The sequence below is a fragment of the Oncorhynchus mykiss genome, chromosome 12, assembly GCF_057628025.1.
Source record: "Oncorhynchus mykiss isolate SJ-2025 chromosome 12, ASM5762802v1, whole genome shotgun sequence".
Classification (NCBI taxonomy): domain Eukaryota; kingdom Metazoa; phylum Chordata; class Actinopteri; order Salmoniformes; family Salmonidae; genus Oncorhynchus; species Oncorhynchus mykiss.
In genome coordinates, this window is record NC_143033.1 from 46,679,899 (window position 1) to 46,703,988 (window position 24,090).

A 24,090-nucleotide genomic window follows, 5' to 3' on the forward strand; every position below is an offset into this window, starting at 1 on the left:
GTGTCCCACTTGTTGTTGATTCTTCACAAAAAAATACAGTTTTATATCTTTATGTTTGAAGCCTGAAATGTGGCAAAAGGTTGCAAAGTTCAAGGGGGCCGAATACTTTCGCAAGGCACTGTATATAAGTATTCAGACCCTTTGCTATGAGACTCGTAATTGAGCTCAGGTGCATCCTGTTTCCATTGATCATCCTTGAGATGTTTCTACAACTTGATTGGAGTCCACCTGTGGTATATTCAATTGATTGGACATGATTTGGAAAGGCACACAACTGTATATATATGGTCCCAATGTTGATCACGCATGTCAGTGCAAAAACCAAGCCATGAGGTCGAAGGAATTGTCCATAGAGATCTGAGACAGGATGGTGTCGAGCCACAGATCTGGGGAAGGGTGCCAAAAAATGTCTGCAGCATTGAAGGTCCACGAGAACACAGTGGCCTCCATCGTTCTTAAATGGAAGAATTTTGGAACCACCAAGACTCTTCCTAGAGCAGGCTGCCTGGCCAAACTGAGCTATCAGGGGGAGAAGGGCCTTTGTCAGGGAGGTGACTAAGAACCCGATGGTCACTCTGACAGATCTCCAGAGTTCCTCTGTAGTGATGGGAGAACCTTCCAAAATGACGACCATCTCTGCAGCACTCCACCAATCAGGCCTTTATGGTAGAGCTGCCAAATGGAAGTCACTCCTTAGTAAAAGGCACATGACAGTATGCTTGGAGTTTGCCAAAATGCACCTAAAGGACACTCAGACCATGAGAAACAAGATTATCTGGTCTGATGAAACCAAGATTGAACTCTTTGGCCTGAATGCCAAGCATCACGTCTGGAGGAAACCTGGCATATCCCTACGGTGAAGCATGGTGGTGGCAGCATCATGCTGTGGGGATGTTTTTCAGCGGCAGCGACTGGGAGACTAGTCAGGATCCAGGGAAAAATGAACGGAGCAAAGTACAGAGATTCTTGATGAAAACCTGCTCCAGAGCGCTCAGGACCTCTGACTGGGGCGAATGTTCCCCTTACAACATGACAACGACGCTCATCACACAGCCAAGACAACACAGGAGTGGCTTCGAGACAAGTCTCTGAATGTCCTTGAGTGGCCAAGCCAGAGCCTGTACTTGAACCTGATTGAACACCTCCGGAGAACCCTGAAAATAGCTGTGCAGCAATGCTCCCCATCCAACCTTGATCTGCAGAGAAGAATGAGATAAACTCAAATACAGGTGTTTCAAGCTTGTAGTGACATACCCAATAAGACTTGAGGCTGTAATCGCTGCCAAAGGTGCTTCAACAAAAAACTGAGTAAAGAGTCTGAATACTTATATAAATGTCATATTTCAGTTTTTTACTTTTAAGAAATTAGCTAAACATTTCTAAAAACCTGTAAATGCTTTGTCATTATTAGGTATTGTGTGTTGATCGATAAGGGGGAAAACAATCGTATGTAATATTATGAGGATCATGAGGGAAAATGTATTCTACAATAGATATTTTCTATTTATATGTGATATTCCCATCAATGCTTTTAATTACTTATAACCTCAAAATGTTCTTACACTTTTGTAATGTTTTGTTTTGTGATCATAGGGCAGAGCAAGGATAACGTCAGAGGTCGTTCCTGCACTGCTAGCAGCTGATTGGAGAATGAATGTGCGTAAGCTACTGTATCCGTTTGAATCACTTTCATTAGGGGACTTTTATTTTGATGGCGAACCGAAAATTCCACTATTGTGGCTAGCTTCACACAGGCACTGCCATACAGGAGTAGAAGATCCACCGGAGAGAAACGCACGAACGGAGACGGGGATTGTTCATAAATATCAACCAAAAACTCTGAGAAGTGAACTTTACGTTTCTATATAGGATTTTTGTTTTCCATTCTCTCGCAATGGAATGTCTAAATGTAAGTATCGATCTAGGCTATTTTGTAAAAAATTATGAAGTGCAATCATTTAAAATGTTGAACTTTATTTATTATGTTTTAGGCTACTTTGATATATTTATTTCATAATGAAAATAACGGGAGACAAGTTGAAATAATAGATATAGTAGGCCTAAATAATTAGGATAAAACAACATTCAGGCATCCAGGCACAGTTTAGTCCAAGAAAATTGGCGTTCCAAAGCCAGTGCGTTTTTGCTCTGCAAAACAAAAGCTGACCTGTGACTCAATGCAAAATTGCACCACAAATGTAGATCCATTTAGAAACAATGATGAGACATTGTAGTTATTGGCTGGGTTAGCCTGCTAATCATGGAGGTGGGAGAGCAGCTGCAGGCTCAGACTGGCATTATGTGATTATTTTCATATCAAACGTGCATAGAACTGTTGAGAGATGTGTTTAACTACTCAGATGTATTTATTTTACATTCTGTTTTTGTACTGTTTTAGTCAACTGTGTTTTCAGCTGTATGTAATTTTCAGTCCGACATTAATTTGCTTGATAATTATTGGAAAGATAGGATGAGAAGTGACAAAATTTGATGGGGGAAAATACCTTGTGTGAGCTTTAGTATAATAAGCACAGGCGCATGCAAATCACTCATGAAAATCCAGGCTTACTCCAATGACTGGTTTGTGCGATAATGCAGATATAATGTATAACTGTGTTATAATGCAGCGTAAGACTTGTCATAAGCATGCATCACACCTTATAATGTCTCCTCATTTCATAATGATTCAGACTCAATTATTCTGACTCAGTTAAAATGTTATTTGTTGTTATTCGCAACAAGCAACCTGGTCTCAGAAAAAGACGTGTAATATGGTACTTCTTCCAAGATGTATAAGAAGGTACATAATCCAATTCGTATGTATATTGTATAACCAAATAAGACGTAAGACACTATATGTCCTGTAATTCGGATATTGTACGACCACTATTCCATTTATAATATGATGTAATGTACATCACACTAAATGGGGTGTCACAAATTTACATATAGAATAATACGAATTGCCCTGAGACCCCACTATACTCACTGAATTGTACTATGTGAATCATTTTAGAATATGAGATCTTCAAAAACAATCCAAAATAGGCAACTTATTCTATTGAGATTTAGGCAAAGGGAGATAAATATATTCAGTAGGGGTTGAGGATTTCTTGCAACAACAAAAAAAATCTGGATGGATAGCACCCGTTGGTACGCTACAAAACTCATCCTTGCTGAACTGCGTGGGCCCGAAGGTTGTCTGTTTGTGGGAGGACCCTAGACTTTCGAGCTTTCGAGAAACAGCAATTATCTGTGTATAATTTGAAGACTTGCTACCGTGTGCTTGTGACTGAGTAGACAGATGGTCATTTGCATACTAACTCTCCCTAGTCATTTGACCGGCATAGTTTGAAGATCCATACTGTCAGAGATGAGTTGGACAATGATTGATAATTACATTAAAAGTGTATATATTGACAGAGCTTGGATTTTTTTTAGCTAGAGTACATTGTTTGTTGTGTTTCCGCCCTAGAGCATTCTAATGAAATAATGAAAAGAGATGGGGTGACACTCAACTTAAATATGCCATCTTTAATCTCTTGTTTCCATTTATAGTATACTCTGAGAAATCATGTGTTTGTTAAGTGAACAATGTTTCTTGGCAAATGTAACTGCCACCGATATATTTCAGTTATAACCACTACTCAAATCCCTCTTTTGTCTTTGGTTTTGGTTATGTGACCAGATAATTGAAATAACTCTGGTCAGCGGGCATAATGCATTATAACTTGTTGTAAGTATGTATGAGCCCGTATCATGTTTAATTACGCAGTCATAACATGCTATGCCTTACTCAATATGGCTGATTATTCAGGATTATTGTGAAATAATGCTAAGACATCATAAGGGGTCATATATGCTTACGTCAATAATGCATAATGCATAATTATTAATGCACCATAATTCATTATATCATTTGTCTTTAAGTAAAGTGTTAGAGGCCAATATCAAGAAAAGGAAACATCACCCAATAGAGGGGTCTACCGATTTTCCTCTGTAAAAGTCAGATAGTTTAGGCCACACTTCGTGTATAACATACCCTTGGTTTCCTCGGCTTAGCTATAGTACGTGAAACTCACCCGAGGATGTTGCTTTCATTTCACTAAACGACCTTCATGTCTAGCAAGCCTTATTGTACAAGGAAGTCTTCTGGCCTCTGATTCCCTGACATTGAAACATCATCTGTGTCCAAAATGGCACCCTATTCCCTATATAGTGCGCTACTTTTGACCAGGGCTCTGGTCAAAGTAGTGCACTATATAGGGAATATGATGCCATTTGGGAAGTAGCCATCCCCTAACAGCCAAGAGGAAATAGATGTGCTGATGGAAACTGAAGACCCCATAGGACCTGGGTGGAAAGGCACAGACAGAGCACAGGAGGCTTGCGTGCTTATAAACAAAGCATGAGGGATTCTGTTCCTAAGCATATTCCTTAGAGTTGAACAATGCACTCTATGAGACGGTCTGTTTATCCGCTCCGCAATGATATGACGGTACAATGTTTCATGTCACTATGTTATTTGTGTGGAATGATAAATTGACATATTAGTATTTTTTTTTTATATATCTTTTAGGTTATAGGTTATTAATGTCGATTACATCGTATTTTAAGTGACCCAAATGATCATTACAAGTTGATAAGCAGGTATGTGTGATAACCTATCTACTGTTATACTATACCTGTCACGCCCTGATCTGTTTCACTTGTCCTTGTGCTTGTCCCCATCCGGAACAATGGACGGTTACGGGAACATAAGACTCACTCACTCACTCGCTCACTCAAGGATCCCACCTTGCATCTGGTGAACTCTGGAATTCCCCGAGAGGATCCGAGGTTAGCCGAGTTCCTCCAAGATCCCCCGAAGACAGCCGAGTTGCCTCTTCCCGAGCCGATGCAGCTCGGCAGGGCTAGGCTGCCTCCAGTCGAACGCGTACACGGACTGAATACCCAGAGTTGTCTGTATTGCGGTACTGTCGGTCATTATGTGTCTACCTGTCTCTTCAAGAGACCCAGCTCATTCGTTGGAGTGAGTACTCTGGTGGGTCTTAAGGATACATGTTATTATCCCCTTACTTGCCCCCCTCTTCATGCCACCCTACGGTGGGGTCGACCAGTCCAAGTCTCTCCAGGTACTCATAGACTCGGGGGCCGGTGTGAGAGTCATGGACTGGCGTCCGAGCTGGGCATCCCCACTCAACCCCTCTTCATTCCCATGGGTGTTAGAGCGCTCTATATGCCGGGTCACCCACCAGACCACCCCTGTCAACCTACGAGTGTTGGGGAACCACAGCGAGATGATCCAATTCCTGCTGGTTGAGTCTCCGCAGGTTCCCGTGGTATTGGGATTCTCTTGGCTCCAGCGATACAATCCCTCCATTGACTGTGCAACTGGTGCTATCATGGGCTGGAGCCCATCCTGCCACACTAATAACTTGAAGTCAGCTCTGCCTGCCCCGGGACGTCCTGGGTGCTTGGAAATTTTCCCAGGCCACTCCTCTACCGCAGCACTGACCGGTATCCAAGAAGGTCAAGCCTGAGGCGCTGGCACTCCGCTATAGTGCCGCGGCTACTGGCCCAGAAGCCGATACCTTTCCCCCCCGCTCCAAGATCATTAGCCACTCTGCTGTTCGTCCTCTGTTGCCCCGTACCCTCTGTATTTTCCCTACCTTTTCTGTGTCCAGAGTTAAAATCATGACTAACTGCCCCTAGTCTCCTGTTTCCAGGCCCATCCCTCTCCCTCGTCTCATCGACAGCAGCTCGGCGTACATGGTGAGACGCCTCCTGAAGGTTCGACCTCGGGGCAGGGGATTCCAGTACCTGGTTGACTGGGGGGTTATGGCCCGGAGGAGAGGTGCTGGGTCTTCGTTAGGGACGTCCTGGACCCAGGCCTCATCTCTCTGAGTGCCGGCACCCCACTCAACCAGGTATGCGCCCAGGTAGGACGCCAGGTGGGGGGGGGGGGGTTACTGTCATGCCCTGGTCTTAATATTTTGTGTTTTCTTCATTATTTTGGTCAGGCCAGGGTGTGACATGGGTTATTTATGTGGTGTGTTTTGTCTTGGTTTTTTTGTAGGTCATGGGATTGTGGTTAGTGGGGTTGTCTAGAATAGTCTATGGCTGCCTGGAGTGGTTCTCAATCAGAGGCAGGTGTTTATCGTTGTCTCTGATTGGGAACCATATTTAGGCAGCCATATTCTTTGAGTGTTTCGTGGGTGATTGTTCCTGTCTCTGTGTTTGTTTGCACCAGATAAGGCTGTTTAGGTTTTCCACGTTTATTGTTTTTTGTATTCATTTGTTCATGTGTACTATTTCGTATTAAAAGAACCATGGACACTTACCACACCACATATTGGTCCTCCGATCCTTTTCGCCTCTCCTCTTCGGAAGAAGAAAGAAGGGAAATCCCTAACAGTGCTTGTCTCCATCCCCCTCCGGGTGTTGCCCAACTTACCCGTTATCCCCTGTGTATTTATACATGTGTTTTCTGTCTGTCTGTTGCCAGTTCGTCTTGTTTGTTCAAGCCTACCAGTATTTTGTCTCAGCTCCTGTTTTTCCCTAGTCTCTCTTTTTCCCGTCCTCCTGGTTTTTGATCTTTGCCTGTTCTGACCCTGTACCCGCCCGCCTGACCACTGTCTGTCTCTGACCCTGAGCCTGCCTGCCGTCCTGTACCTTGGCCTCTGCTCTGGTTTTACCTTGATTCCTGATAGTACCAATACTGTGTTCTAGCCCTTGTCATTCTGATGTCTTTTCTATTTTCTTTTCTATTTTAAGTAAATTCTGAGCACCATTTGTGTGCCACTTTCATTTGTATCAAAGTGTTTGGAAATTATACCTCATTACATGGAGTAGAATATTTGGTCCACTTGACTCATAGCCATACTTCTTGCCCAACTCTCCTTCATGCAGATCATACATATTCAAACTTTCAATATCGGACCATCAAATCATCTTATCAGAGTTAGATAGCAACCTAAACGTTTATCAGCTGTCTTTATAGATTACTACAGTAAGTTACCTGCCTTAGGCAGATACAGTTGCGGCCAAATATATTGGCACCCTTGCACTGTACTTAAATAATTCCCTATTTCTAAAATAAGCTGAAATAAAATGTTTAAAAAAATAGTCTCTACACCTTGTTATTGGATTTTCAACATTGCAGAACCAATTTTATTTGTGTAAACTTAAATGTACAATTGTAACTTAGAACATAAAGACAAATGGCATGGCCCAAATTATTGGTACCTAGGAGCTAGCTACTTGGACGCCTTGTTCAGGGGTAGAACGACAGATTGTTACCTTGTCAGCTCGGGGATTCGATCCAGCAACCTTTACAGTTACTGGCCCAATGCTCTAACCACTAGGCTACCTGCTACTCCCGAGGAAGGTTGCGGTGAGGAAGACCCCATTGCTGACGAAGACACAAGAAAGCCTGATTGAACTTCTCATAAACCCACCTAAACAAGCCTAAATCCCGGGGGAAATGTTCTGTGGACCAATGAAACAAAATTATATTGCTCTTTGGCAATACATATCAGTGCTGTGTTTAGTGACGACCAAATGAAGCATTCAATGAAAAGAACACCCTCCCTCCAATCAAAGATGGGGGAGGGTTGATAATGCTGTGGGGTTGCCCATAAGATGCGTCTCAATTGAAGGTTGTGGGTATTCCAACAGGACAATGACCCCAAACACACATAAAAAAGCACCCAGAAATGGTTCAAGACTAGATGCTGGATTGCTCTGGAGTGACCAGCGAAGAGTCCAGATCTGAATTACATCCAAAACCTATGGCGCGATCTGAAAACAGCAGTTGGTGGAGGGCACCCCTCAAAACATTGAAGAATCAGATCAGTTTGCTGCTAAAAAGTTGCCCAAATTGCCAGTAGAAAGGTCCAGCAAGCGCATTGATGGTTATAAAAAGCATTTGTCTGCAGTTATCTTGGCCGTTGGCTGTGCAACCAAGTACACGTTCCCGGGGAGTCAATAATTTGTGATAGCTCCCTTTTTTTTCAATTTTCCCCTAAAATGACATACCCAAATCTAACTGCCTGTAGCTCAGGCCCTGAAACAAGGATATGCATATTATTGGTACCATTTGAAGGAAACACTTTGAAGTTTGTGTAAACGTGAATTGAATGTAGGATAATATAACACAATAGATCTGGTAGAAGAAAATACAAAGAAAAAAACAACAGTTTTTTTCTACCATCTTTGAAATTCAACAGAAAAGTCCCAAATCTAGCCATCACTCTGAGCAAACTACATGCCATTTAGTATGAAGTCACCCAGGTGCATTTGGGCAAATCGTGAAGGAGACATTTACATTCACATTACATTTTTCTGCAAGAATATCGTAAAATCTGTATTCTTGGACTTTGATTTAGCTTTTCCAGTATTAGTAGCCATATTATAAGTTCAATATTTGCAAAACACCCAGTTTTCATAACTTCATAACTCTCCATATTATTATAATTTTTATCCAAAAGGAAAAGGCTTGATGTCGCACAAGGTTAGCAGCAACATTTTGCAACAGATACCCCCGTAAAGCCCAGCTCATTTGGCTATCTAGCTAGCTTTGCTTGACCCCGATTGGTGCTTATTTGACAAAGTCAATCAAGTGAAGACCGCCCACATCATTGGCGTGCCATGAAGGCGTCGCTCTCTAACCACATTTGGTGTCCTATAGGATATACTATACTCCTAATGTTATAGTGAAGTATGGTTATATTCTAGGATCTCTGAGGAATAAATACGAACGTGATTTGAATGGTTGAAACAACGTTTAGGGTTAGATTTTCAAGGCTTCCTTTCTTTGCAAATTGAATGAGTGGAAATACAAAATGGATTGTGCATGCTATATGGACTTTTTTAGGATATGAAAAAGGAATTTATCTAACAAAATGACACTTCACGTTATCTCTGGGACCCTTTGGATGATAAATCAGAGCAAGATGTCAGAATGTAAGGACACATTTCACCTTCAGAGGCGAATTTATCAAACCTATCGCTGTGAAATCTGTGAAATCTGTTACTCTATTCAGAATTACACGTTGCCATCCATTGTATCGCTTAACAGCAACAAGTTGTCTAAAGCAGAGACAGACTGGCACCCAGGCTGGCTTTCAAATGGTACAACAGTCAATCAGTGAATGGGATGAGAACAGCTGATATTGGTCTTGTTTAAATGAGAAAAAACATTGAATTGGAATTTCAGTTAAGTGAATTAACTGAATTGAAGTGGAACTGACCCCAACCGTGTTGTTTGTCCCTCTCAGGACGGGTGTCCCAAGACCCACGAGGAGGACATCATGGACATCCCCTTGGATGACCCCGAGGCCAACAAGGCTGCTGCCAAGATCCAGGCCAGCTTCCGTGGTCACATGACTCGCAAGAAAATGAAGGAAGACAAACCCAGGGAGGAGGTGAAAGCTTAAGCAGAATTAGGTTGGCAAAAAGCTGGTAACTTTTCCAGAATTCCCAGAATATTCTGGAAACCCTGGGAATTCTGGGAAAGTTGCCAGAATTTTGTAGAATCAGAAATAAAAACTGTAATTGCCATCAACAATGTTGACAGAAATTTGTATGGGTGTAGTACAAGTTGTGGAAAGACAGCACAAGAGCTGTAAGAGAGAGGGATAAGGTTAAGAACTTTGGTCTTAGGAGGGAAACTGAGGGTGTATTATGATTTAGGATACTAGGTGTATGTCACGCGTATGTCATATGTCACTACTTCACAAGAGAGAAAAGGAAAGGGGGATACCTAGTCAGTTGTACAAGCGAATGCATTCAACTGAAATGTGTCTTCCATTTAACCCCACTCCTCTGAATCAGGCACTTATATTTCTAATCAAAATGTGTTTTTTGGCAGAAATGCCTTCTGGAACGTGTGAACGTTCATGTGCCTTAATAACAAACTTGCCATCTGTAAATACAAATAAAATTGTTAAATTACGAGCCTAGATTGTTTAGCCACGGAAAAATACAGGAACCTTCCCGCTAGCCATGATTGGCTGAGATAATGGATGAGCTGGAAATGCCGAGAGATGAGTTTGGATTGGTCTGCCATGTAGCATGCTTCTGTCTATAACATGAGCTGGTCAGTATGTCTAGGTAATACTTTCTAACGCTGCAAAAGTGTTGGTCTCCACTTTCTGGAGGACTGAGTTTTGAAAACATCGGAATGCCCGGTGGAAGCAGAGTATGATAGCTAAGGAGTTGGAGAAAATTCAGCGGTTTGATTGCAAATATGCAGAGGGAGTTGAAAAGAGAACGCACAGAAGACTGTTGTATAAAACACCTATCTCCGAATTACATCTTCAAACTAAGGCCAACCATGGCATCCGTGACAAAGAGGGAGAAGCATCCGTCCATGTATATGGGTAAGATAGTCTAGCTAGCTACATTTTCAGATATTATACGTTTCTAATTTTGTCAGAAAGTTAAAGCGTACTGTTAGCTAGCTAGCTAAAGCTAGCTGGCTGGCTCGCTAGCTAACGTTACTTGTATGATCTGTGTAGTAATATTATTCATATCTCAGAGGCAATTGCATTGCTAGTTATAGCCTAAAGTTAGCTAGCTAGCTAACAATGAAGCTGGTTGGTTAGCTACCTGCAGATTCATGCAGGGTAGTAATATTATGAGTTGGTTCATTGTTTAGGCCTGATAAGCCAACATCAGTGCATAACCTCACTAATGCTCTTGTGGCTGAATGGAAGCAAATCCCCGCAGCAATGTTCCAACATTTAGTGTAAAGTCTTCCCAGAAGAGTGGAGGCTGTTATAAAAGCAACAGGGGGACCAACTCCATATTAATGCCCATCATTTGTTAATGAGATGTTCAATGAGCAGGTGTCCACATGCTTTTGGTCATGCACTGAATCATAGTGCAGTGTCAGTACCAAACATTTATACACAATTTAATATTGATACACAATGGCCATGGCCATATTACTAACTATTACCCTAAGCATTACTCTTACTCTTTCTATTACTATTACTTTTACTAGAGTGATGCACCCACGTAATGCACCCATTATTTTAGAGGGGGCACAATGTATGTGAAAGTGCTTTTTTCCTGCAATCTAGTTCCATAATCATTATATACTGTATGTCTATGTTTCTGCATAAGTTATTTAAGCATACCTCTGTTCAGTTATAATTTTAATGAGGGTGTCATTTGACTGTAAATCACTCATCTCAATTTACTGCACTAACATGGCTTCCAAATTACAACACGGTACATGTGATCATAACACACATCATCAATACAGGCACATACCAGTCACACACTGATATGTTTCTGTCTTTGTGCTTGTCTCCACCCCCCTCCAGGTGTCACCCATCTTCCCCATTACCCCCAGTGTATTTATACCAGTGTTCTGTGTTTGTCTGTTGCCAGTTCATTTTGTTTCGTGAAACCTACCAGTGGTTTTCCCCTTGCTCCTGTCTGTTCTAGTCCCTGTTTTCTAGTTTTTCCCGGTTTTGACAATTCTGCCTGTCCTGACCCTGAACCTGCCTGCCGTTCTATACCTTGCCACACCAGACTGGATTATTGACCCTGAGACTGCCTGCCATTCTCGACCTTTTGCACCCTATCTGGATTACTGACCTCTGACTGCCCTTTCTCAGAGGTACTACTCCGCCTCGGGGATGATTGTACTCTGTTGTGTCCGGACACCAAGGCTATGGAGACCTACAATGAGGACCCCCTAGCTGCAGGGTTCATCCGTACTTCTGCCTCCCCCACCAGCGACGGGTTCTTTGTGGAAAAGAAGGACAAAACCCTGCACCCGTGCATCGACTACCGGGGTCTCAATGACAACATGGTGAAGAACCGCTACCCCACTACCTCTCATCTCTTCGGCCTTCGAGCTGCTCCAGGGGGTCACCGTGTTCTCCAAGCTGGACCTACGGAATGCCTACCACCTGGTGCGGATACGGGAAGGGGACGAGTGGAAACTGCCTTCAACACGGCCAGTGGTCACTAAGAGTATCTGGTCATGCCATTTGGTTTTACCAACGCCCCTGCTGTGTTCCAGGCTATGGTTAATGATGTTCTCCATGACATGTTGAACCGGTTCGTCTTCGTTAACATCAATGACATCCTCGTCTTCTCCCACTCCATCCAAGAACACGTGCTTCACGTCTGACAGGTTCGCCAATGTCTCCTGGAGCACCAGCTTTTTGTAAAAGCAGAGAAGTGCAAATTCCATCACTCCATCATCCCTTTCTGGGTTACAACATAGCTGCAAGGAGTGTACTGCTGGATCCCGGGAAGGTGAGAGTGGTGGTGGATTGGCCCCAGCCTACATCCAGAGTACAGCTGCAACGTGCCTGGGATTCGTCAACTTTTATCACTGCTTTATCCGCGACTACAGCAACCTGGCTTCCCCCCTGTCTGCACTCACCTCTCCCAAGGTTCGGTTCACGTGGTCCCCAGCTGCTGACCGGGCATTACAGGATCTCAAACACCACAGCTCCCATCTTGGTTCATCCTGACCCGTCCCTCCTGTTTGTGATGGAGGACGATGCTTCGGATTTCAGAGTGGGGGCTGTCCTGTCCCAGCGATCTGACATGGACCTCAAGTTACATCCCTGTGCCTTCTTCTCCCACTGCCTCAACACCCCGGAGAGGAACTGTGATGTGGGGAATTGTGAGCTTCTCGTGGTGAAGATGGCATTGGCGGAGTGAAGGCACTGGCTGGATGGGGCGAAACATCCGTTCATTGTGTGGACGAACCTGGAATATCTCCACGCCTCAATTCCAGGCAAGCTAAGTGGGTCCTGCTGTTCACCCGGTTCAACTTCACCCTCTCATACCAGCCGGGATCCAAGAATGTCAAGCTGGATGCGCTGTCACGCCGCTATAGCCCCACGGGTATAACCTCGGGAACCTGAGACCATCCTTCCCACCTCATGCCTGGCAACGGCAGGAGAATAGGAAGCAGGTTTGTGAGGCGCAGCGTTCCCAGCCGCACCCCGGGTCTCCCCCTGTCTGATGGCAACACCACCATCCTGACTGTAGTGGACTGTTTTTCCAAAGCTGCCATCTGCCAAAGAGACGACCCAGCTCACGGTTCAGCACGTCTTCCAGATCCATGGACTCCAACTGAACTGGGGTCCTCAGACCTCTTCCCGTTTCTGGCAGGTGTTCTGCACTCATTGGATCGTCGGCCAGCCTGTCCTCCGGGTTCCACCCCCAGTCCAATGGCCAGTTGGAGCAAGCCAACCAAGACCTAGAGATGACTTTGCGCTGCCTGGTCTCCGCCAACCCCACCACCTGGAGCCAGCAACTAGTGTGGGTCGAATATGCCCGCAACACCCTTCCTTGCTCTGCCACGGGTCCGTTGCCCTTTGAGTGTTCCCTGGGGTATCAGCACCCGCTCTTCCCTGAGCAAGATTAAGAGGTCGGCATACCTTCGGCCCAGATGTTGTCTGCTTCTGTAGCCATACCTGGAAGAGAGCCCGGTCGGTCCTTCTCAGGTATCATTTTTTCCCCCCTTGCTCCTGTCTGTTCTAGTTCCTGTTTTCTAGTTTTTCCCGGTTTTCGTCCATTCTGCCTGCCCTGATCCTGCCTGTTGTTCTGTACCTTGCCACACCACACTGAATTGACCCCTGCCTGCTCTGACCCTGAGACTGCCTGCTGTTCTGGCCCTTTTGCACCCTATCTGGATTAATGACCTCTACCTGCCCTTGACTTGTCGTTTGCCTGCCACTGTACTAGTAATAAACTTTTGTTACTCCGACACTGTCTGCATCTGGGTCTTACATGAAACATGATACATATCATGGCATCATAAGTAATACATAAATATGATTATCATAAGGTGCCAGATTACATTTAAACCAATTATTTTTTGCATATCTAAGCATACCTGGGGCGGCAGGTAGCCAAGTGGTTAGAGCGTTTGTCATGTACTGTCATGTTGTGTCTTGTCTCTGTCCTTTCCCTTCACCCTGTCTCCCTCTGCTGGTCGTTGTTAGGTTACCTTTTCTCCCCCTCTTTCCCCCAGCTGTGCCTTGTCTCCTCCTAACCACCTCGTCACCCCTTTTCCCACCTGTTCCCTTTTTCCCTCTGATTAGGTCCCTATATCTCTCTCTGTTTCTGCTCCTGTCTTTGTCGGATTCTTGTTTGTTGTGTTTCATGCCTGAACCAGACTGTCGTCATGTTTGCTGTAACCTTGTCTTGTCCTGTCGGAATCTGCCGGTCCGTCTGAGCCTACCTATGTTTGGTAATTAAAGAAGCTCTGTTTAAGTTAATTCGCTTTTGGGTCCTCATTCACGCACCGTAACAGAAGAATCCGACCAAGAATGGACCCAGCGACTTCGGATCCTCTCCACTCAGCCGTCGGGATCCAGGGAGCGATGCTAGGCAGACACGAGCAGGAAGTGTCTGCTGCTCGACATGCCGTTGAGACCCTGGCCACCCAAGTCTCCAACCTCACAGAACAGGTTCACCATCTCCGCCTCGATCCACCGGCCACTTCCAGGGCTTTCGAATCTCCGGAGCCCAGAATCAATAACCCGCCGTGTTACTCTGGGGAGCCCACTGAATGCCGCTCGTTCCTCACCCAGTGTGATATTGTGTTTTCTCTCCAGCCCAACACTTACTCCAGGAGCACTGCTCGTGTCGCCTACGTCATATCTCTCCTTATTGGACGGGCTCGTGAGTGGGGCACGGCAATCTGGGAGGCAAGGGCTGAGTGTACTAACCAGTATCAGGACTTTAAGGAGGAGATGATACGGGTTTTTGATCGATCTGTTTTTGGGGAGGAGGCTTCCAGGGCCCTGTCTTCCCTATGTCAAGGTAATCGATCCATAACAGACTACTCTATTGAGTTTCGCACTCTTGCTGCCTCCAGTGGCTGGAACGAGCCGGCTTTGCTCGCTCGTTTTCTGGAGGGTCTCCGCGCAGAGGTAAAGGATGAGATTCTCTCCCGGGAGGTTCCTTCCAGCGTGGATTCCTTGATTGAACTCGCTATTCGCATTGAGCGACGGGTTGATCTTCGTCACCGAGCTCGTGGAAAGGAGCTCGCGTTCTCCGTTGCCCCCCTCTCCGCATCACTACCATCTTCCTCTGCCGGCTCGGGTGCTGAGCCCATGCAGCTGGGAGGTATCCGCATCTCGACTAAGGAGAGGGAACGGAGAATCACCAACCGCCTCTGTCTCTATTGCGGTTCCGCTGGTCATTTTGTCACTTCATGTCCAGTAAAAGGCCAGAGCTCGTCAGTAAGCGGAGGGCTACTGGTGAGCGCTACTACTCCTGTCTCTCCTTCAAGATCCTGCACTACCTTGTCGGTCCATCTACGCTGGACCGGTTCGTCAGCTTCCTGCAGTGCCTTAATAGACTCTGGGGCGGAGGGCTGTTTTATGGACGAGACCTGGGCTCGGGAACATGACATTCCTCTCAGACAGTTAAAGGAGCCCACGGCCTTGTTCGCCCTGGATGGTAGTCCTCTCCCCAGGATTCAGCGTGAGACGCTACCTTTAACCCTCACTGTTTCTGGTAATCATAGTGAAACCATTTCTTTTTTAATTTTTCGTTCACCTTTTACACCTGTTGTTTTGGGCCATCCCTGGCTAGTTTGTCATAATCCTTCCATTAATTGGTCTAGTAATTCTATCCTCTCCTGGAACGTCTCTTGTCATGTGAAATGTTTAATGTCTGCTATCCCTCCTGTTTCCTCTGTCTCTTCTTCACAGGAGGAGCCTGGTGATTTGACAGGGGTGCCGGAGGAATATCACGATCTGCGCACGGTGTTCAGTCGGTCCAGGGCCACCTCTCTTCCTCCACACCGGTCGTATGATTGTAGTATTGATCTCCTTCCGGGAACCACCCCCCCCCCCCCGGGGTAGACTATACTCTCTGTCGGCTCCCGAACATAAGGCTCTCGAAGATTATTTGTCTGTAGCTCTTGACGCCGGTACCATAGTCCCCTCCTCCTCTCCCGCCGGAGCGGGGTTTTTTTTTGTCAAGAAGAAGGACGGGTCTCTGCGCCCCTGCATAGATTATCGAGGGCTGAATGACATAACAGTGAAGAATCGTTATCCGCTTCCTCTTATGTCTTCAGCCTTCGAGATCCTGCAGGGAGCCAGGTTTTTCACTAAGTTGGACCTTCGTAACGCTTACCATCTCGTGCGCATCAGGGAGGGGGACGAGTGGAAGACGGCGTTTAACACTCCGTTAGGGCACTTTGAATACCGGGTTCTTCCTTTCGGCCTCGCTAACGCTCCAGCTGTCTTTCAGGCATTAGTCAATGATGTCCTGAGAGACATGCTGAACATCTTTGTTTTCGTTTACCTTGACGATATCCTGATTTTTTCACCGTCACTCCAGATTCATGTTCAGCACGTTCGACGTGTCCTCCAGCGCCTTTTAGAGAATTGTCTTTTTGTGAAGGCTGAGAAGTGCACTTTTCATGCCTCCTCCGTCACATTTCTCGGTTCTGTTATTTCCGCTGAAGGCATTAAGATGGATCCCGCTAAGGTCCAAGCTGTCATTGATTGGCCCGTCCCTAAGTCACGCGTCGAGCTGCAGCGCTTTCTCGGCTTCGCGAACTTCTATCGTCGTTTCATCCGTAATTTCGGTCAGGTGGCAGCTCCTCTCACAGCCCTTACTTCTGTCAAGACGTGCTTTAAGTGGTCCGTTTCCGCCCAGGGAGCTTTTGATCTCCTCAAGAATTGTTTTACATCCGCTCCTATCCTTGTTACACCTGACGTCTCTAGACAGTTCGTTGTCGAGGTTGACGCGTCAGAGGTGGGCGTGGGAGCCATTCTTTCTCAGCGCTCCCTCTCTGACGACAAGGTCCACCCATGCGCGTATTTTTCTCATCGCCTGTCGCCGTCGGAACGTAACTATGATGTGGGTAACCGCGAACTGCTCGCCATCCGGTTAGCCCTAGGCGAATGGCGACAGTGGTTGGAGGGGGCAACCGTTCCTTTTGTCGTTTGGACTGACCATAGGAACCTTGAGTACATCCGTTCTGCCAAACGACTTAATGCGCGTCAGGCGCGTTGGGCGCTGTTTTTCGCTCGTTTCGAGTTCGTGATTTCTTATCGTCCGGGCTCTAAGAACACCAAGCCTGATGCTTTGTCTCGTCTCTTCAGTTCTTCAGTAGCCTCCACTGACCCCGAGGGGATTCTCCCTCAGGGGCGTGTTGTCGGGTTGACTGTCTGGGGAATTGAGAGGCAGGTAAAGCAAGCGCTCACTCACACTCCGTCGCCGCGCGCTTGTCCTAGGAACCTTCTTTTCGTTCCCGTTCCTACTCGTCTGGCCGTTCTTCAGTGGGCTCACTCTGCCAAGTTAGCCGGCCACCCTGGCATTCGGGGTACGCTTGCTTCCATTCGCCAGCGTTTTTGGTGGCCCACCCGGGAGCATGACACGCGTCGTTTCGTGGCTGCTTGTTCGGTCTGCGCGCAGACTAAGTCCGGTAACTCTCCTCCTGCCGGCCGTCTCAGGCCGCTTCCTATTCCCTCTCGACCGTGGTCTCACATCGCCTTAGATTTTGTCACCGGACTGCCTTCGTCAGCGGGGAAGACTGTTATTCTTACGGTTGTCGATAGGTTCTCTAAGGCGGCTCATTTCATTCCCCTTGCTAAGCTTCCTTCTGCTAAAGAGACGGCACAAATCATCATCGAGAATGTTTTCAGAATTCATGGCCTTCCGTCAGACGTCGTTTCGGACAGAGGTCCGCAATTCACGTCTCAATTTTGGAGGGAGTTTTGCTGTTTGATTGGGGCTTCCGTCAGTCTCTCTTCCGGCTTTCACCCCCAGTCTAACGGTCAAGCAGAACGGGCCAATCAGACTATTGGTCGCATCTTACGCAGTCTTTCTTTTCGCAACCCTGCGTCTTGGTCAGAACAGCTCCCCTGGGCAGAATACGCCCACAACTCGCTTCCTTCGTCTGCGACCGGGCTATCTCCCTTTCAGAGTAGCCTCGGGTACCAGCCTCCGCTGTTCTCATCTCAGTTCGCCGAGTCCAGCGTCCCCTCCGCTCAGGCTTTTGTCCAACGTTGCGAGCGCACCTGGAAGAGGGTCAGGTCTGCACTTTGCCGTTATAGGACGCAGACTGTGAGGGCTGCTAATAAGCGTAGAACTAAGAGTCCTAGATATTGTCGCGGTCAGAGAGTTTGGCTCTCCACTCAGAACCTTCCCCTTAAGACGGCTTCTCGCAAGTTGACCCCGCGGTTCATTGGTCCGTTCCGTATTTCTCGGGTCATTAATCCTGTCGCAGTTCGACTTCTTCTTCCGCGATACCTTCGTCGCGTCCACCCGGTCTTCCATGTCTCCTGCATCAAGCCCGTCCTTCGCGCCCCCGCTCGTCTTCCCCCCCCCCCCCCATCCTTGTCGAGGGCGCACCCATCTACAGGGTCCGTAGAATTTTGGACATGCGTCCTCGGGGCCGTGGTCACCAGTACCTCGTAGATTGGGAGGGGTACGGTCCTGAGGAGAGGAGTTGGGTTCCCTCTCGGGACGTGCTGGACCGTGCGCTGATCGAGGATTTCCTCCGTTGCCGCCAGGTTTCCTCCTCGAGTGCGCCAGGAGGCGCTCGGTGAGTGGGGGGGTACTGTCATGTACTGTCATGTTGTGTCTTGTCTCTGTCCTTTCCCTTCACCCTGTCTCCCTCTGCTGGTCGTTGTTAGGTTACCTTTTCTCCCCCTCTTTCCCCCAGCTGTGCCTTGTCTCCTCCTAACCACCTCGTCACCCCTTTTCCCACCTGTTCCCTTTTTCCCTCTGATTAGGTCCCTATATCTCTCTCTGTTTCTGCTCCTGTCTTTGTCGGATTCTTGTTTGTTGTGTTTCATGCCTGAACCAGACTGTCGTCATGTTTGCTGTAACCTTGTCTTGTCCTGTCGGAATCTGCCGGTCCGTCTGAGCCTACCTATGTTTGGTAATTAAAGAAGCTCTGTTTAAGTTAATTCGCTTTTGGGTCCTCATTCACGCACCGTAACAGCGTTGGATGAGCAACCGAAAGGTTGCGAGATCAAATCCCTGAGCCGACAAGGTAAAATTCTGTCGTTCTGCCCCTGAACAAGGCAGTTAACCCATTGTTCCTAGGCTGTCATTGAAAATAAGCATTTGTTCTTAACTGACTTGCCTAGTTAAATAAAGGTATAAAATAAATATCCCTTAAACTGTCTGTATCCTCCAGACTGGTGGTTATTTTTTCTAACAAAGGAAATATGCTTCTCTGCTAAAATTTGGGTAAAAGATGGAAAGGAATGTGAGTCTTATTTAGTAATTGTTTGCTTTTCTAAAGTCTAGCAACCTTGCCAGCTAAGATAGTTAGACACGCTACTCTAACTTGATTGAGAACCTGAAATGGCTTGGTAGCTAGTTTGGGAAACTATCTAGCTGGCAAGTTAAAGCCATCTTCATGAAATTGCTAGGTGGCTAGTATTACAGAAACAGCAAAACATTTTAATTGTATTTATTCATCAAGAAGGACTCAATAGGCTACATAGCTTGATCAAATAATTTTACAAATATACCTCCTGCAAGTCCTGCTCATCACTGGCAGCTCAAATCAAATCAAACGCTGTGTGTGTCACTACACTCTCCTCCTCACTGATGATACTGTCTGCACGCACTAACTAGTGTCTAACGTCCTGCCTAATATATCTTTGCTATGTGGTGCACCTTGGAAGGAACCACTTCCTTAGGGAGAAGGGGGGGGGGGGTACTCTTTGCCTGGTCAGGTCAGTGTGCCTCCTCCTCTAAATACATATGACAGATCTTTCTATAAATAATTATGATAAAACGTGGACTTAAAAATAAAGTTTAATATTTCATTTAACATCAGAAAAATTACAAAACAGGGAAAATCTGAGGGGGCATGTGCCCTTGTGCCCGCTATGGGCATGACACATCTACTGTGTGTTCCACAAGGAATCAGTAACCCAGCCAGCCTCCTATCACCAATCCCCAGATGGGGAAAAAAAGCTTTCCAAGCGATGCAGACTTAATTGCGTGTTGCTAGGCAATAATTCAGTTAATGTCATGAGAGTGCAAGATCTCCACTGAGTAATGAACGCTCACACCAGTCACATACTGTATATTTGAAGACAACGAGGAGTTTTGCACATACAGTATTTTCTATCATTTAAGTTATAGCATCATGTCTGACAGTTTTTCAGAATATTATTTACTTCAAAACATTTGATAAGACCCCATGATGGTTAGGTATAATAGAGTGTATATTTAGTATATCATTTTCTTTGGACGTCCTGCACTTTTGGTGTCATAATGTCCTCTCATAACTTTTAGCAATACAGATTTAAAGGTGCGCGTCTGGGATTGACCTCTGTCATTCATGTTCAAAAAAGCTTCATTTTCTTCTTTGTTTCTAGCTTTCTGTCTTTCTTTTGTTTCTTTCTCATCATCCAGTGAACCTTTTAAAAGCTGTCTTTTAGATCGCCATCATTATGCTAATGAGTTTGACCCATTCACCCTGTGATGCCGTGTGTGTGTGTGTGTGTGTGTGTGTGTGTGTGTGTGTGTGTGTGTGTGTGTGTGTGTGTGTGTGTGTGTGCGCATGCTTTTCAGAAGCGACAGGAGCAGAAGTAGAGGAAAGAGAAAGGTTCCTGTACTGTGAGGTAGCGGATCCTGGCAGAAACACGCACGCTACTGCAATATCAAGACCTGTTATCATGAAGAGAAAAAATTTCACCGTACCACACAAATAGAACTAACTAGATGTAGGTTTGGTGTACCTGATCAGTGAACTCTCTCCTTCTCACTAACACACATACACTCACACACACTCTCTTGTTCACAAACACACTCCCCTTCCTCCACTAGTATCAGGGTAAATGTCTGTGACCCAAAATAATATTTCACGCCATGATTTTTTTTGTTTTTGTAAACAAAACAAGTGCACTCAAGTGAAACGTATGTTTTGATGGATTTGAAGGGTGACGTGGGACTTTGCTCCTTCCAGAGCAAGTGTAATGACAAGGTGGACAGTTGATTTGGGAAATGTATATTTGTGCTCACTTAACTGGCTATATAATCATATACATTTTACAATATAAAAGTAACTTTCTTTGTGTGTGTTTTGTGTCACTCTAATAAAGTGACATTGATTGAAGTAGAATTGATAGAACTGCTCAGGATGTGACATATTGATTTATGTTAATGTTTCGTTATTTATGGGGATATGACCCAATGGCACCATTTTCTTTGTACTTTTTTCTTTGACTTTGTTTCTTTGGTTGTCCCTGATATATATATATATATATATATATATATATATATATATATATATATATATATATATTCATTAAAAGTAAAGTATCTACATGGTTAAATAAAAACAGACAAGTGTGAAAGTCTGTATGGTGTTTGGCTGGTTTGATAGCTGTGAAAACCAAATAAATAGAGGAATAATGATTGAAGCAAGTTTGTTACCTTCTTCTTGCCGTAGGCCCTTAACAGCTTGATTTCCTTTCCTTGAGTTGTGGCTAATCAATCTTTTAAATCTAGCAAATTTGTCTCCCATGTAGAACTGATGCTGGTTAAAAAATGTATACAGTGAAATGCACTCGCTATGTTCAGTCTTGCAGAATAACACATCAGAACACCTTTACACTGCATGTTGGAATTCATCCGTTTGGAAAGCTTTTAGGAGGATTTCGCTCCTACTGCAACAAAGGTTTGTACACCCGCCCACCCTTTTATTTTCTCACTGTCTCTCTTTATCTCTATTTTCTCCTGTCTCTCGCGCTCACACACACACACACATAGACGCCCCTCCCCCAAACACACACATACTGTATGTACATCACAGGAGGTTGGTGGCACCTTTAATTGGGGAAGACGGGCTCATGGTAATGGCTGGTGCAGAATAGGTGGAACAAATACATCAAACACACATCCTCCCATCAGCAACCTACGCTGATGTACATGAGAACAGCAGCACCATGCACATTCCCTAAGCAAATGCACACTGTGTGTAACTTTATACCAGCAGCTCTCATGTTTTAATTACTATGCACAAATCACAATGGTAAAGGGAGGACAAGGGAAACTGGAGCGTGTGGTAATTATCTTGTCCTGTTTTCTCTCCTGACAGTAGCTACCTCAGTTATATTTAACGCCAGCTAAAAGGGCAAAGGCTGAAGCACGCTACCGATACAGGATTCATACGTTAGCCACATCAGCAACTGTTAAGTGAGACAGATCATTTCGGTGCTTTTGATTGGGGTGGTGGTGGTGGTTGCTATGTAGATGTTAGAGTGGGTGGTTGATAGTTGTCAAAAAAAAAGCCAAGTTGCTGTGTATTTTATTGCTATTTCTTTTGGTGTTGCCATCTCAGTCAAGGAGTGCTTGGCTGTACAAATTGTGACTTAGCTTTGCAACCGTTTCTTTGCTCATTCTCGAGGATAAGAACAGTTTGCTGGTGATTGCCTCAACTGTTTCCTTTTCTGAACTGAAACCCCCTCCATGAAATAGACACTGTAGCGTATAGCCGCAGACTAAGCAGCACCACATATTCATTCAAATATCCTCATTACTAACTATAGCACATGTAGCCAGTTTTCCCATTTGAATTTGAACCCTCAACCTCAGGCACCGAGATAGCAAAGACACAACAGCCCCAGCCGTACGGCATGGAGCCACAGATCAGATATTTTTATGTTGCTCTTCTTGAAGTTGAACCCTCCTGTGTAGACTTGCACCCGGGTCGCTCTGAGCCCAACGGGCCGCCCACGTAGGCTCCCACTCACACTGCCATGGAGTGGGAATCAGCTCTGGGATGCTAATGCAGACTCAACTCACCGAGGTGAGAGTTATGAAAGATTCATTTTTCAGAGGGTTTCCAATAGCAACCCACCACAGCCACTGTTATTTTACTCCTCCTCTGGTCTTGTCGGTTTGAAACACGGCACTAGGAGTTGTGGAGAACGAGTGAGTATAGCTCATGTTTTGTGAATTAACACGCAGTTTAAAGAGAGTCATCGTAGCACAATTTCTGAGGTGTGGTCGGGCATATGAAGGTATTATGAAGGTTGAGGTGAGCATTGAGAGGAGCAGGGGGGAATGAGTGGATCAACACAATGGCACCCTTACCATAGAGCCTTAAAATGTTTGACAGTAGCATTGAACAGTACAATGGTTCCCAATGGATGTGTGTATTAAGCCTAATGAAAAAGTAAAGACATTTATCAAAATAGATAACGTGGGGTTTGAGCTAGGCCAGATGGCATCTCTGGGATACTTTATAATGGTGTCCCCTCTCAGGTCTCACTCACCCACTACCACAAATGGGAAGAGCCTGTCAATGGCTACAGTAGGCAGGGCACTTGAAGCATGTTAAAACACAGACAAGCACTGACACAGCCAAACACACTCCTGTGCAGAGTATCTGCAGGAGTTAGCATGGGGGTGGGGTGTAATGGAATTGAATTGTACCACTCCAGGTTGGGAGACAGCACATAATGGAAATGGAACCGTTTACAATAGAGTACTCATTAAAAAGCACCACAACCTACAAAATCCGAATCTAAGCCCCTTATAGGCGAGGCTACTAAGTGCACACAAAGTACTGTGTCATATTCACTGGGAACTAAACAAGAAATGCTCACTTACATTTTCTGTTATAAAATGCTTTGCTATGGTGTGCATTAATGAATACCACCCTGCCGTCTCGTGTACACAAATTTGCTGAGCCGGATATGTTGTTTTCTTCATTTTCTACATTTCTACAATAAAAATGTTTGGTTTTGTCACTTTTCGCCACTATTCGTTGAACTAGTCGTGGCCACGTGAGCTTGCTATGGTGTAAAGCAAACAGCAGGGGGTGTCATCAGAGCATAAGAACTGTGATAAGTGCCAGAGAGGATCGATGAAGACAAACAAATAGAGTAGCCCAGAGGTCTTACACCCATGGATCTGTGAAATGTAAATGAATTGATATATAATTAATTGATATATCTCAATATAAGACTATGCTGGTATCAATGAGACTTCATTGATGGGGAGGGGGTATTTTGTTTACATTCAGTTGAAGATACTGGGTTTCCTAGTGGCGCAGCAGTCTAAGGCACTGCATCTCAGTGGTTCCAGGCTGTATCACAACCGGGT

General features: G+C 45.3%; 1 protein-coding gene across 1 annotated transcript; it reads left to right on the forward strand.

Moving 5' to 3' along the window:
- The first annotated feature begins 1,751 nt into the window (after positions 1 to 1,751).
- Positions 1,752 to 21,401, forward strand: nrgna (neurogranin (protein kinase C substrate, RC3) a). The gene is made up of 3 exons (XM_021623920.3): positions 1,752 to 1,909; positions 9,282 to 9,428; positions 20,551 to 21,401. Exons 1-3 carry the CDS (start codon positions 1,895 to 1,897, stop codon positions 20,569 to 20,571), a joined length of 183 nt encoding a protein of 60 aa, XP_021479595.1. The 5' UTR covers positions 1,752 to 1,894; the 3' UTR covers positions 20,572 to 21,401.
- Positions 21,402 to 24,090: the final 2,689 nt, after the last annotated feature.

What these genes read in the sequence shown, in the direction of transcription:
- nrgna (XM_021623920.3), top strand. An exon ending in AAGACAAACCCAGGGAGGAG is followed by an intron (nt 9,429 to 20,550) that starts GTGAAAGCTTAA and finishes CATGCTTTTCAG; the next exon opens with AAGCGACAGGAGCAGAAGTA.